The sequence below is a fragment of the Quercus suber genome, unplaced genomic scaffold (genome assembly GCF_002906115.3).
Source record: "Quercus suber isolate HL8 unplaced genomic scaffold, Cork oak 2.0 scaffold_597, whole genome shotgun sequence".
Classification (NCBI taxonomy): Eukaryota; Viridiplantae; Streptophyta; class Magnoliopsida; order Fagales; family Fagaceae; genus Quercus; species Quercus suber.
Window position 1 is genome coordinate 135901 of NW_027070041.1, and position 13508 is coordinate 149408.

The 13508-nt window shown below is 32.0% G+C and overlaps 1 protein-coding gene and 1 long non-coding RNA gene across 2 annotated transcripts; both read right to left on the minus strand.

Moving 5' to 3' along the window:
- Positions 1–3569: 3569 nt before the first annotated feature.
- On the minus strand, positions 3570–4878 carry LOC112041212 (peroxidase 5-like). Its single transcript, XM_065764971.1, has 2 exons — positions 4426–4878; positions 3570–4274 (listed from the first exon to the last, which is right to left on the minus strand). Exons 1-2 carry the CDS (start codon positions 4639–4641, stop codon positions 3570–3572), a joined length of 921 nt encoding a protein of 306 aa, XP_065621043.1. The 5' UTR covers positions 4642–4878.
- A 2985-nt stretch (positions 4879–7863) lies between these two features.
- LOC112028716 (uncharacterized) lies at positions 7864–11446 on the minus strand. The gene is made up of 3 exons (XR_010625579.1): positions 11301–11446; positions 10639–10713; positions 7864–8180 (listed from the first exon to the last, which is right to left on the minus strand). It is a non-coding gene; the product is annotated as an uncharacterized LOC112028716 (long non-coding RNA).
- Between the last annotated feature and the right edge of the window lie 2062 nt (positions 11447–13508).

Sequence of the window (13508 nt, forward strand, 5' to 3'; positions counted from 1 at the left end):
AAAAAAAAAAAAAAATTCTCATAACTCTGCTTATTAAGCTGCTTCTTATAATTGAAATGTACGGAAGTGATTTGAATGGACCAAACTTGGCAGAATAAACTGAAGTGAACCAAAATTGACTGAAACGCTAGGCTGATATGACTCAACGAAAGTGTAGCAACAATAAATACTACGTTTTAGTTTTTAGATATATATATATATATATAGATATATTGATATAGATATGTAGATATCAGAAGACGTCATTTCAAATTCCAAAATGATGTTTTGGAGTTTACAACAATACAATATATTCAATCTAGTAAGCATCGTATTCAGATGGCTATGAATATGAAAATGACAGTTTTATGGGAAATAAAATTCATCATTGATCTCGGATAAGGATAAGTGATTGGATCTCTCCTTGCGCACAAGATTTTGATTGAAGGTTAAAACAGAATTGATTGACGCTCAGATAATTGAAGGATCACTAGTGACTGCATAGTATTTAAATCTATGTGACGCTTATTAAAAAAAATGGTTTATTAAGGACGACTTATTCATTGGTTTTGAAATCTCATGTTGCCTGCTAGTGTGCTACAAAAGAGAAACCTAAATCTAGAAATCTTCAACCCATGAGTACAAAGAGCAAAGAGAATTATTATTTATAGTACAGATCAAGAATTAAAGCCACAGAGTCATCTCAATGTGTTGTTGCAAAGATAAATCATAAAATCTTCAAATTAGCCCTTTAAGTCTTGCAAGTAGCCAAGCGGCTTAATGCATTTGGAGGCCTAAGGCAAGAACTGATTATCTTGTTTTAGATGCAAAATTACTACTAATTAAAATGAACCACGTAGAATTTTTTTCTCATTTTTTAGAAAGTTTATAGACACAACAAAAATTTGACAAAACTTTTTACACTTATTGATGTTGCAGATTGATAGCGGTAAGTAAAATAATAATGTTAATAGTGAACCTAGATGAGAACTAGTATAAGTTTGCTAACTCAACTATTGTGAAAAACGTTATAAATTTTTTTGTGTATTACTACTCTCTTTTTTTTTTTTTTTTAGAAATGCAATATTCACAATATTTTTTATAACAAATACTAGGTGTTAAGTTTCTTTTTATTTTCTATTTGAACCCACCACTATAATTATTTTTTTACCATTAATAACAGGCTATATAATATATTTGTTGTAAAAGTGTATTGTAAAATAATATAAACATAACATTTCTCTCTCTTTTTTGTTTGTTTTTCATTTGATAAAAAAATATTATTTTATTTATTGATTATAAATAACCTTATGGGTTAAAACTTGGAGGCATGTTTCTTACTTGGGGCCTTAGGGGACAACATCAATTGCTTCTAGCATTCAACCGGCACTGCAATTAGCTCATTGGAGGTATTTAGAATAGAAGACTTCAAGCAGCCTAAGGCTGATTATGTTCAGTAAGTCATCCAATAGGTGTAGAGTATAGGGATAAGGATTTATCTCAGATTATGAACTTCAATTCTATTTAGAGAGCCCTGTAGTGGTTTTTTCTTTGGAGGCTCTGTATCAATTTTTTAATTCGTTGTCATATTATTGTGTCATTTACATTATGTTTCCTGAAATGGGTTTCAGTTTGCTCAAATGATAAAATTTTTGATAATTGAATAAGAGATCTGAAATTTAATCTCTGCCTACACCGAAAACCAATTAATGTATGATTTAATAAATAAATAAAACTATCATTAGAAACAGATGACATAGGTTGAAATAATCCCTCAAAAAAAAAAAAAAAAACATTTTGAAAGGCCCATGCCGAGGACGTGTCCAAGGCCCGAGGACTTAGGTGTAATACCCAGCTGCCCACGAAACAGTTCCGAGGATGATAACGTCCTTGGAATTCCGAGATCCGAAAACGGACAAGCAGCACTCCATCAAAGGGAACCTCCCCGAGCATCCAAGGAGCAAACAGCAAGTACCAAATACCGGACATGGAAGCATGGTGGAGGAGCAAGTCCCAGATGAATTGTCACATCCACATTAAATGCCCTCAACTAACGTCCTAGCCGCATTAATGAGGAGGGGACGCCTCAACAGTGCCACCTTGGTTGCTGCCATCCACAGAAAGAATGGAAAGGTGGCTGATGGGACAGGCACTCGAGTGATGCCCTAATCCCTCTACAAATGTAGGGTTAGGATCGATTGGGAGAGGGGTATATAATGTAAGGAACCCCTCATAAAAAGGGGGGAGATAAAAAAGAGAGAGGACTGTAGCAATCTATATTCTCTAAGAGAACTTTGTAGTCAGTCCTAAAAAAAGAAATTATAAGAACTCCAAGTCCTGAAGAGCACGTCCGAGGAGCATTATTACTCATCCCAATTCATGTTCAGGCTATCCAATCCACAACAACCATGTATGGTCGTTGCACTCCTCACTAACGCCTAGTTCTTGAGTCCATTCTCTATAAATTCATTGCGGGGAAACTGGGCTTGGGTCCACTCCCTCAAACCTGGTCCCTACACTACTCTTTTTTTTTGTTTTTTTGAGAAGTGCAACATTCACAATATTTTTCATAACAAATACTAGGTGTTAAGTTGCTTCTTGTTTTCTATTTGAACCCACCACTATAATTATTTTTTTACCATCAATAACAGGCTATACAACGTATTTGTTGTAAAAGTGTAATGTAAAATAATATAGACATAACATTTCTCTCTCTTTTTTGTTTGTTTTTCATTTGATAAAAAAAATATTATTTTATTTATTGATTATAAATAACCTTATTGGTTAAAACTTGGAGGCATGTTTCTTACTTGGGGCCTTAGGGGACGACATCAATTGCTTCAAGCATTCAACCGGCACTGCAATTAGCTCATTGGAGGTATTTAGAATAGAAGACTTCAAGCAGCCTAAGGCTGATTATGTTCAGTAAGTCATCCAATAGGTGTAGAGTCTAGGGATAAGGATTTATCTCAGATTATGAACTTCAATTCTATTTAGAGAGCCCTATAGTGGTTTTTCCTTTGGAGGCTCTGTATCAATTTTTTACTTCGTTGCCATATTGTTGTGTCATTTACATTATGTTTCTTGAAATGGGTTCTAGTTTGCTCAAATGATAAAATCTTTGATAATTGAATAAGAGATCTGGAGTTTAAGCTCTATCTACACCAGAAACCAATTAATGTCTGATTTAATAATAATAAAAACTATCATTAGAAACGGATGCGTTGAAATAATCCCTCAAAAAAAAAAAAAAAAATTTGTTTACTGAAGTACTACTTTACATATGATGGTATGTTGGGTTGTGATAATAACCTGTGTTAATACTGATTACATAATCCAGTAAATTGGCTTAAATAATTTAATTTACTGCTCAATAATTAAAGGATTAAAACATAGTCTTTCTTACATGGTATCCAATCCACAAATGTGAGGTATTTCCAAAGACTCAAATAACGGCATTCACATTAATTGCTAAGTTGCAAACAAGTGAATGCTAATGATTAACAGTTAACATTTGATCAATCAAAATGAACATTCTTTCATAGTTTTCAAAAGAATATCCTTGACAAACAAACAAAACTAAGAAACTTTCACAAAGCAGATTTACACTTTGATGAATCAACAATTAAACAATGGAAACAAAAAATGATAATCCCCGCCGTTGAACGGCTACGCAAAAGAGTTTGATCAGAGGTCAACAAGCCGTGATGATTCTTCAAATCTTTGTAGTACTTATTATCAAGCCTGTTTGGTGTAAGAACATCCAATGGTACTGTAGGATCACGTCCATTTCTGGAATTCGATGGTCGGGGACACTTGGCTTTTAATTCCCTTGCAAATTTGCGGTCCATTGAAGGGTCTTGCGGATGTGTTGCATTGAAAGAGTATAGCCGATTTGAGAATGAAGAACAATGTGACACCCCTATAGAATGTGCACCAGATAGTATCACCATTTCATCAAGACTGAGGCCTTTTCTGGCAAAGTTATCTTTGAGTTGCTTGGCATTGAAGGAAGGTGATGGAAGGTTTTGGGTAGGCTCATTTTCACGCGATATCCTGCCATCACGGCGTCCTGATGGCACTTTGTAATTTATTCCTCCAACTTTGTAGGCACTGTCACGTGCAGCAAATGCTATAATGTCTGCACATGAGACTTTTTTTGGGCATCGAGCTTCAAGTTCTGCCTTTGCCTCATCAATTATTGTAAAGCCTCTCAAGCTTGGATTGTTGATTCTATTTGCCTTCTCTGCTGGGTTTTCAGGTGTTGAATCAAGTAAGATAGAGGCATCACAACCCTAAAACATATAACATGAAAATTATGATTAGTTTCAATTGATGACAATGAGAGTAATATAGACTTTGTGCTAGAGAAAATGGTGTATTTAATTTTTATTGAGAGACTTAAAATATAGTTGACATAAAAATAAGGGAGAGAAGAAGCTATACCCTAACAAAACAGTCATGGAAATGCATTCTAATGAGGGCAGCAGCTATGACAGGATTCCTTGACACAGCTTTGTTCACAGCTTTTCTCACAATTGCTTCTGCAGCAGGACAACTTGTCCTATAAAAGCCCACTTTCAGCGATGCTGATGAGACAGAAGCCATGGTAGAAATAGCAAGAAAGAAAATCAAGCAGAAGTATAGTGTAGGCATCTTCATTGTACAACCCAAGAGACCTTTGTGTGAGACAGAGAGTAGGAAACAAAGTAATCAAGAACCAAGTAAGAAATGTATGTGTAACAAAGAAAGATAATGTAAGAGGAAGATATTGAAATGATGTTATTGAGATGAAGGAAATGGTTGGTGTTAAGTGCATATTTATAAGCAGAGAAAAGGAGAAGGTGGTGCCGGCTGCTTTTACCTTCTTCTTCTTTTGTTTCAGAGAAGGGGCTGCTTTTTAAAAGTGCATAATTTTTAATTACAGATGCTGCATGTAAAGCAGTGAAGCTTGAAGCTGACCAATTTTGAACAGTTCCATGTCGGCAAGTCCCTATGTCCTTCCTGCTTGGTTTGAATTACAGTACACTCCCTTACATTCTTCTATGTCCTAATATTGTAGGCCAGGTTCAGAAACGTGTTGGGCTTTTCTTTTTCTTTTTGTCTTACAAAGATGTCGACTGACAGTGAAAAATCACAAAGAGCTTTTTAACTTTGAATGGATTACCTTATCTCATTCATCAAGAAAGCTATGTGTGTAACAATTAAATTATCAAACAAAAAATGGCAATAAAGAATGAAGATAATGGTAAAACAAATTCTCATATGAGTCCCCAAATAAATAAATGTGTATTTGCATCATTTATAAAATAAGTTCTAATACCATTTATCACCGTCTGAGAAAAATATTAGTTACATCTATACTATATCTTAAAATAAGTAACTAATCCAATTACAATTAAAGGTTTTTGCAGAGAACTATATAACCCAATTCTACCTAATAAACACATTTGAAGAAGTAATTCAATAAAATCCATATCGGATGGGTCTTACAGTAAAGCTGGTTCATCAATTTTACTATTTAGTAGTGTGTTTGACAGCCACCTTAAACAGCTGGTCAATAAATAAAGTAATTGACAAAAGAACAATAGAGTTAAGTTAGCAACCAGACAAGACCACAGGACAAAGTTTGACCAAGTCAGCAATGTAGCCCTTTTATTGGCTAAAGAACACATGTATTAAATCCCACAGAATACGACCTTCCCAGAAGGGCAATCCAATATTTAAACAATTATTCGTTTCTTGTCCCTATCTCTCAAGGCTTTGGGATCTTTGTACAATATTATCTCATTGGGAACTGTGTTTTTGTTCTAAATTTTGTCCAGATGAAGATGTCTCAACTCTCAAAGTCATGGATATACATAGTTTAGTGACATAAAATTATAATGGATTATTAATTTTTCTTAAAATTTTTCAATTCCCTGAAAAAAAAATTAAAATAAATTATTAATATATATCCTAAAAGTATACATTAACCAGACCCAATTATAGATAATCTAACTTTTTTTTTACATAATTGTTAAGTAAACATATTATAATTGATATTTGATATGTGATTGATGTTACACCAATCACTGCAATCTTAGCGAGTTATTAAAAAAAATGTCCCTAACCCTGAGTACTACTCTTGTGGATAACCCCAATGCTTGTGGTTGTAGGAAGTATGAACTCCATCCTTTCACAAGGGATCATTGTTGAGTGTTGAAATTTGTAGTATTTAAAGGTGATTCAAAAACAGTTTGTAAGGCTCTACAAAATCCATCATCAGCCCAGGATCTATCGGCTCCATTCTATCACTCTGTCAAATCAGCTTTAAATTCCTTTTTCTGCTGGGAATTTGTTTGTCATTAGAAATGTAAATTTTTTGTATCTTAACTTTGCTGGTTGAGCGTTTACATCCAATTTTTACCAAAAAAAATTCTATTTTACCGTCTCAAAAACTATTTTATTATTTATATCATAACATTTTATAATACACTTAATATCCCAACTTTTATTTTATCATACTACACATTAAAATAATATAAAGTAAAATAAAAATAATATAAAAATATTTCTTACTTCTCTCTCTAATCTCTATTTCTCTTACTACACATTAAAAAATTATTATTTAGTTTTACAATTGTGCAACAGTACCATCACAAATTTGTGATGGTACTGTAGCACAATTGTAAATGGATTTACAAGTATGGGTAATGGGGGGTTTTTGGAGCTTTGATGCTAAACTTACCAATGTGATGGTACTATAGCACAATTGTAAATTTTTTTGGATTTACAAGTCCGAGTAATGGGGGTTTTTGGAGCTTTGATGCTAAAACTTACCAACATATAACATTTGGAAGACCCAATGTGAATGCAGACTGCCTCTTGTAATTGCTGGGAATTTGTTTGTCATTAGAAATGTAAACTTTTTGTATCATTACTTTGCTTGTTAGGCAGCTCTTGTAATTAAAATAGGCTGAAGTAGACCAAAGTAAATCTAATGGACCAAAGTGGACTGAATTAGATCGAATGGACTAAAATGGTCCAAAATGCTAAGCTAATTTGGCTCAATAGAGTATAGCACTAATAAATACTACATGTGCAGACACAATTAACATTATTTTTGAGCCATTATTTATAGTCTTTGAGCGATGGGGAGATGTTGAGGAACCAATTGGCATACATTTGGGGCACTGCCTATAGTATATGATTATACTACAAGCTTTTGGGCATGGTCTTTGAGTGATGCATTTGTACAAATTTTGAATTTTATTCTGCCTCCTTATTGTAATTTCCTTTTGGCCATATTCAAATCAATTTTTTCTTCCTTTTGAGTAACACTCTCTTCCTTTTTCTCGAATGTGCAAATGAAGGTGGTTTTTGATTCTCTTGTGAAGTCCATTAAAAGCATATAACTCTCCTCCCTTTTCTCAAACGTGCAAATGAAGGTAGTTTTTGATTCTCTTGTGAAGTTCATTAATGGCATAAAACTCTAAGTTGTTGGCAAGCAAGAATATATTTCTTGCTTGCTTGTGTTTTTGTTCTTTCTTTGTTTCCTTTTCTTTTAAGTTGGAGAAGGAATTTATTTTTTGATATGATAGGATACACTATATATAGTAGAAGTCATTAATGAGTTCTTCATGACCTTAGTTCTAGCAATATTGAAATTGAGGCTAACTTGGAGGTTTTCCTAGGCGTGTTTTGAAGCCAAAATTGAATTATTCTTGTCACGCCCCAAACCCAAAAGGGTCCAAAGCATGAGAAATATATCCCAAGGGTGCCTATAGATTTTTCCTTTTTAGCAAATCAAACAATAGGGGATCTTTATTTTTCTTTCTTTCCCAAAGGATAAGAATAAACAACCATACTAAAATCTCTACATTACAAGTTAGAGTTCTATAATACATTTACGAACAATAACTAAAAATCATGTGCCTCCACATAATACATGAATATATTACAAAACTTTGATGTAATTTACACAAAGTCACAATCTTATATAGAATAAGGACCTTAACATCAAGTCTAGGCCTACCACGCCAAAGGCTAACAAACCTCAAGCAATTCACCTCCAATAGAATTAATTAAGGTCTCGTTGAACATAGCTAGATCAAGTCAGCAACCATTTACAGCAACAGTCTCCAAATTTAACATAGCACTCTAATCATCACCAAAGAAGTAAGCTCCATACCCAAGGTATAGCTAATAAATCTGAAAAACTGTTAGAGGGTGGGATGAGCTAACGCCCATAAAGTAGCATAATTAACGGAAATGCAAGTTTCATGATAATGAACAATTTACAACACATGTTTTAGTTTGAGAAATTTCTAAATGAGTCCTGCAAGATAATTTTCAATAATAATGTGACAAGAATGATTAAATGATGAAACACAAAGTTTCTCAAAATAATACCATGAAACTATATACAATAATCTGTGAGCACTAATAATATAATTTCCAAAGTCATAATATTCATAAGGTAAATTATCACAAATGTACTACACTACCACATAAACCGGTCAGGGGATCCACCCATTCACAACTGGCATGATATTGTCCTCTCTGGTATGCAGACTCTTGGCCCTATGGACAGTAGCCTCACCCATACCCTCAATGTTTTTCTCTCCCCCCATGGGCAACAGAGAGAGCACGTCAAATAAGACCTCTCTTGCATGTGGTCTCTTGGCCACACGGGCAGCAGCCTCACCCACACATAATCAAGGAACCTCTTCCCCCCATGGGCAACAGGGAAGAACACGTCATCTAAAGTGAAAGGGCACTGACCTGGATTTGATTTCATTGTCACAAAGACTACGAAAACGAAATCGAGTGATCACTGGGAAATCACACATGACATTGTATCAAAACCACATAAAACTCACAGGTTACATTACTTTGAAACACATAGATTATATCCAAGTAGTTTTAAAAAAAAAACCTTAAATAATCTAACTTCTACAAAGTTTGTAAGATTTTCAACTTCATTCTTGTCAAAAGTTTTTCTATCAATTTCCCACATAACAAGACAAGATAAGAATTTTCAAATTTTCTAATCTATATATTACTAAAAGCTGAAGCGTAGCGTTTAATGCTGCTGCTCTCACGTTGCGCCACATCAGCTGCCATGTCATTCTTTTTTTTCTTTTCTTTTTTAAAATATAATTTTCCTATGATTTTAAAATGATTTTTACAATTTTCAGCCCTATAAATGCAGCCCACTACTTATTTATTTACTTCCACTACTTATTTACACTTCTCCAACCTTTCTCTCTCCCTTATCATTTCATCTTCCCACTACTTCTTCAATCTTTCTCCCTCCTTTACCTTTTCATCTCCCCACTACCCTCTACATTAATATTATTTTTCCTCTTTCCCTTCATATTTCTTTATTTTTGTCTCTTCTTATTCACACATTCTTACTATAAATTTGTTACTATCTTTTCTATTTTATGCATAGTTTTTCCTCACAAAAAAAAGGTTCCCTCTCTCTCTCTCTCTCTCAATTTTTTGGTAGATTTTTTTATTTTTCTTGCATCTCTACTTTAGGTTGATAGTTTTTTATATTCTTTAAAACTCTATTTTGGGTTAATGCAATTTAGTTTAGTTTTTTAAATTGTGATTTAGTTTAGTTTTTTAAATTGTTGTTGTTGTTTTTTTTATTTATTTTTTATTCTCTTTGAATGTTAAATGTTATCCTATTGTGTTCTAAAGAATTAAATATAGCATATAAAAATATAATATTATTCTATTACATAGCATGATTTGGATAATTTGGTATTTATTTTGTTACATAGCATGATTTTTTATAGTGCTCAATTTAGATGTTAAACTATGAGACTTTACTATTTTTTTTTTTTTTCTAATCCTTTGTGGTGGACAAAGTACTCTTAATAGTTGTACTAGGAGTACTTTATAATGCCATTTATTTAAAGAAAAGTAAAGGTTAGCCAAACGAAAGAAAAGCAAAGGTTAGCCAAACAAAAATAATTGGATAGGTGACAAATTTTAACTTTTGCAATTTTATTTTAATTATTATTATTTTATAACAATGCATGCATAGAAATTTAATTCTTAGATCTTGCTAATAATTGTTTATTTGATAATATATTTTGAGTGGCCGAAATTATAATTTCTACAAAGAAAATAACCTTAATAAATTATCAAAAACAAAATTTATCCTAATATTGGTTCAATTAATCATTCTTAAGTTTTATTAATTTTTTTTAGTTTATGTTTTTTTGGTGTTTTGGATTGATCCTATATTACATTTATGATTGTTCTTATAATAAATAAAAATATAATTACAAAATACATTACTCATTATTAGATTAGTTTAAATTGTAAATTTTTTTTTAATAAGACCACCATAAAAATAATTATCACGCGCAACGCGCGGATTCGCGGCTAGTATACCATAAAATCCATGATTTCCTTATTAAAGATTATATAAAAGATGCTCATTTTTCCATATCAACAATTCATGCATTTCCCCAAATGCAATACCAAATATGATGCATTTTTATATATAATTATATATATATATATATTAAGGTTACGACACAATAGTTTTTAGAAAAATATAGTTTCCATAGGTAGTTTCCAAAAGCGTGTCTAACCCAAAAACAACATTTATGCAATATGGTTATTTTTCAAAAATTTCATTAAAAAGCTACTTACCTTGCAACCCGCAAAAAGCCTAATTCTCCAAGCTCCAAATGAGATTAGCTAGAACCTCAACAATATCATGTAAACCTAACACAATAAGCATAAAGTTTAAAATTGTATCTAGCTACAATTTAGGAATTGCCAAATAAGCACTTAATTAGGCAAGCCTAGCATTTAATCTCATCAATAATAATATATTCTACTTCCAAAGTTTCTCAACAAATTGATTCACAAGACATAAACTCCAATTTATAAAATTAACCAATTTAATATCATCTTTAATATTATGACTAGCTTCCATAAAATTTACACTATATCAATAAGAGACCCATTAAAGCAAAATCAAAATATCCTCAAAGACAAGAAATTTAGAACTTCAACTAACTCCAAGTAAACCCAATAGCAATGGAAAAATTGGATTTACCAACTATCACATGTTATAACTCAAAACCCCCAAATTTTCCACCATACATAAACCTTAGGTAGTCACCATTAGCACAAATCATAAACCCACTCATCAAATAATTCCACCAATACAAAACCCATACATATAAACACATAAATATTACTTCCAATGCTCATAAATCACATGGGTATCACTATTAAAGCTTAGATAAAAAAAATAACCTCAAGCAAAAGCATATAAACCCACCAAAAAGATTAGAAACTTTCACCTCGAATAAAAGATGAAGATGCTTAGAGGTTCCTAAGGATTTTCTGGTGACATTGCCGGAAAAATAAAAAATGGTGGTATGGAGGTACTGGTGAGAGAGGATGAGAGAGTGAAGAGAAGGACTGTACGAGAGAAAAGAAAAGAAAGAAAAGAAAATAAGAAGGGATGGCATGCCAAGTGATGAACTGGTAGCCTGAGATGAGTGGTGGGTAGTGAATGGGTAGGTGGGGCACATGTGGTCCCAAAAATATCTCACCTTACACTTTTTTTTTTTTTTTGGGGTCTGATTAAGACGTTACACTTTTTGCTATAAGTATTAATAGTTGCTTTCGAAAATTTGTTCATATATATGCATGTTTTTCTATTATTATTCATAAACGGTAAATTGCTATGCTTGCTTAAATTTGTCATATAGATATTAAATGTAGTAAATTTTTATTGCACTTGAATTAATACTATATTTTTGTGAGATATTACCACTAAATAGTTTGGTTTATGTTACTATATTCTTGGATCTATGCTTTTATTTAATATTTATTTATAAGTTAATCACATGCAAAATTTCAAAATAATAAGTTGCCATTTATCGTTAAATCTATAAGGTTAGCTGTTTACTACTTTTTTTTTTTGGTCAAAAATTTTGTTAGATTGGCTTTGTTGTTTTGAGTTGTACTAACTGACTTGACCTAAGTAAAAAGTTACATAAAAAAGCAAACTTAGTTGCACTTTCTACTTGATATATAGAACAAAGGAAAACTTAGATTTGAGTTAGATACTTTTTAATGAATTATAAGAAATTAAGAATTGACATAACAAAGTAAAACAAATTATACTTTTTTAGTCTCAAAAATTGGGAGAAGAATTAAAGACATGGTTCAAACTTTTGTTGTGAAAACATTCTTATTAGTTATTCCTAACTTTTTAGGTTTATTTCCTTTAAATAAAAAAATCAGAATTTTTTTTATTTATTTAAAGAAAAAAACAATTAATAAAACTCGTCTCTTACTCAATAGTTTTTAAGTTTAACATTGACTTCCACTTTTTAGATTCCAAAACATTAAAACAATAATTTATATCTTTAGCTAGAGGAAGTTATTACGGATGGTATTGTCTTTATCTTTAGAAGAGACGAAAAATCATCTGTCATGATAGTTTTTTGACACAACCATAAAATTATTCTTCCTCACCTGGGCCACGCCCATGCCTCTTAAACAATTGGGCCCAATTCCAATTTTCATTCAAAATCCAAACTTCTTTACTTACTTTTGTTAGACACGGAACGGAATCAAACACCTCATGTGCAATTGTTGCTCTCACTCACGCCAAAATTCTGCACACACTACTCCTTCCTAAACATTTGATCCCACCCAAAAGAAGCCTTCAATTTTTCTTAAACTAAAAACATTGGTGTTTCACATCAAAACAGAGCAATAAAAAAAATGCTACAAAACTGAAAAGGCAGCCTATTGCTCTTTCTCTGTTTCTTTTCATTTATATATGATATACAGATTTGGATTCAGCTTACCAGCCCTGTTGTATTGAGTCACTTTTTTTGTATGTATGTAAAATAGAAAAAAGTATGCTTTGATAATCAAATGTAGGGTGTTTTGAAAAGTGAGTATACAAGATAGAAAAAAGTATGTTCTTATATTAAAATAAACAAAAAAATTTGCACAAGCTAATGAGAATGCTCTTACTCTTTGTATTAGATAATGGAGTCCATAAGTATAGAGCTTGATAATCATATTATTTTCCTTAGGAATCAATAAAGTATAGCGGACTACATGTGAGATCACAGGGAGATCAAGATACTTATTGATAAAAAAAATCTGATTTGTCTAATGTTTTCAATTTAATTATTTGCATTCTGGGAATATCCTTGACCTTCCCAAATAAAAATTACATTAATTGACTAATTGTAAAGCGCAAGGCTTTTATATAAGGCCCAAAATTGCATGATATTTCAACTATCACGTACATGACTGAGTATTATATATAATCTAATCAAATCCTTGTAATTATGTTCATTGGGCACAGGGTCAATTGATTCTTGCTCAAAAGAATTACTATTACAATAAGAATGATTACAATGCAATCAAAATGACGATGGTTACTTGTTTATTAGGCCACCATAATATATTGTCTTGAAATTAACGACACAATTAATTACGTAGATCTCTTTGGCTTTGGCACCAATTTTGGTACTGCA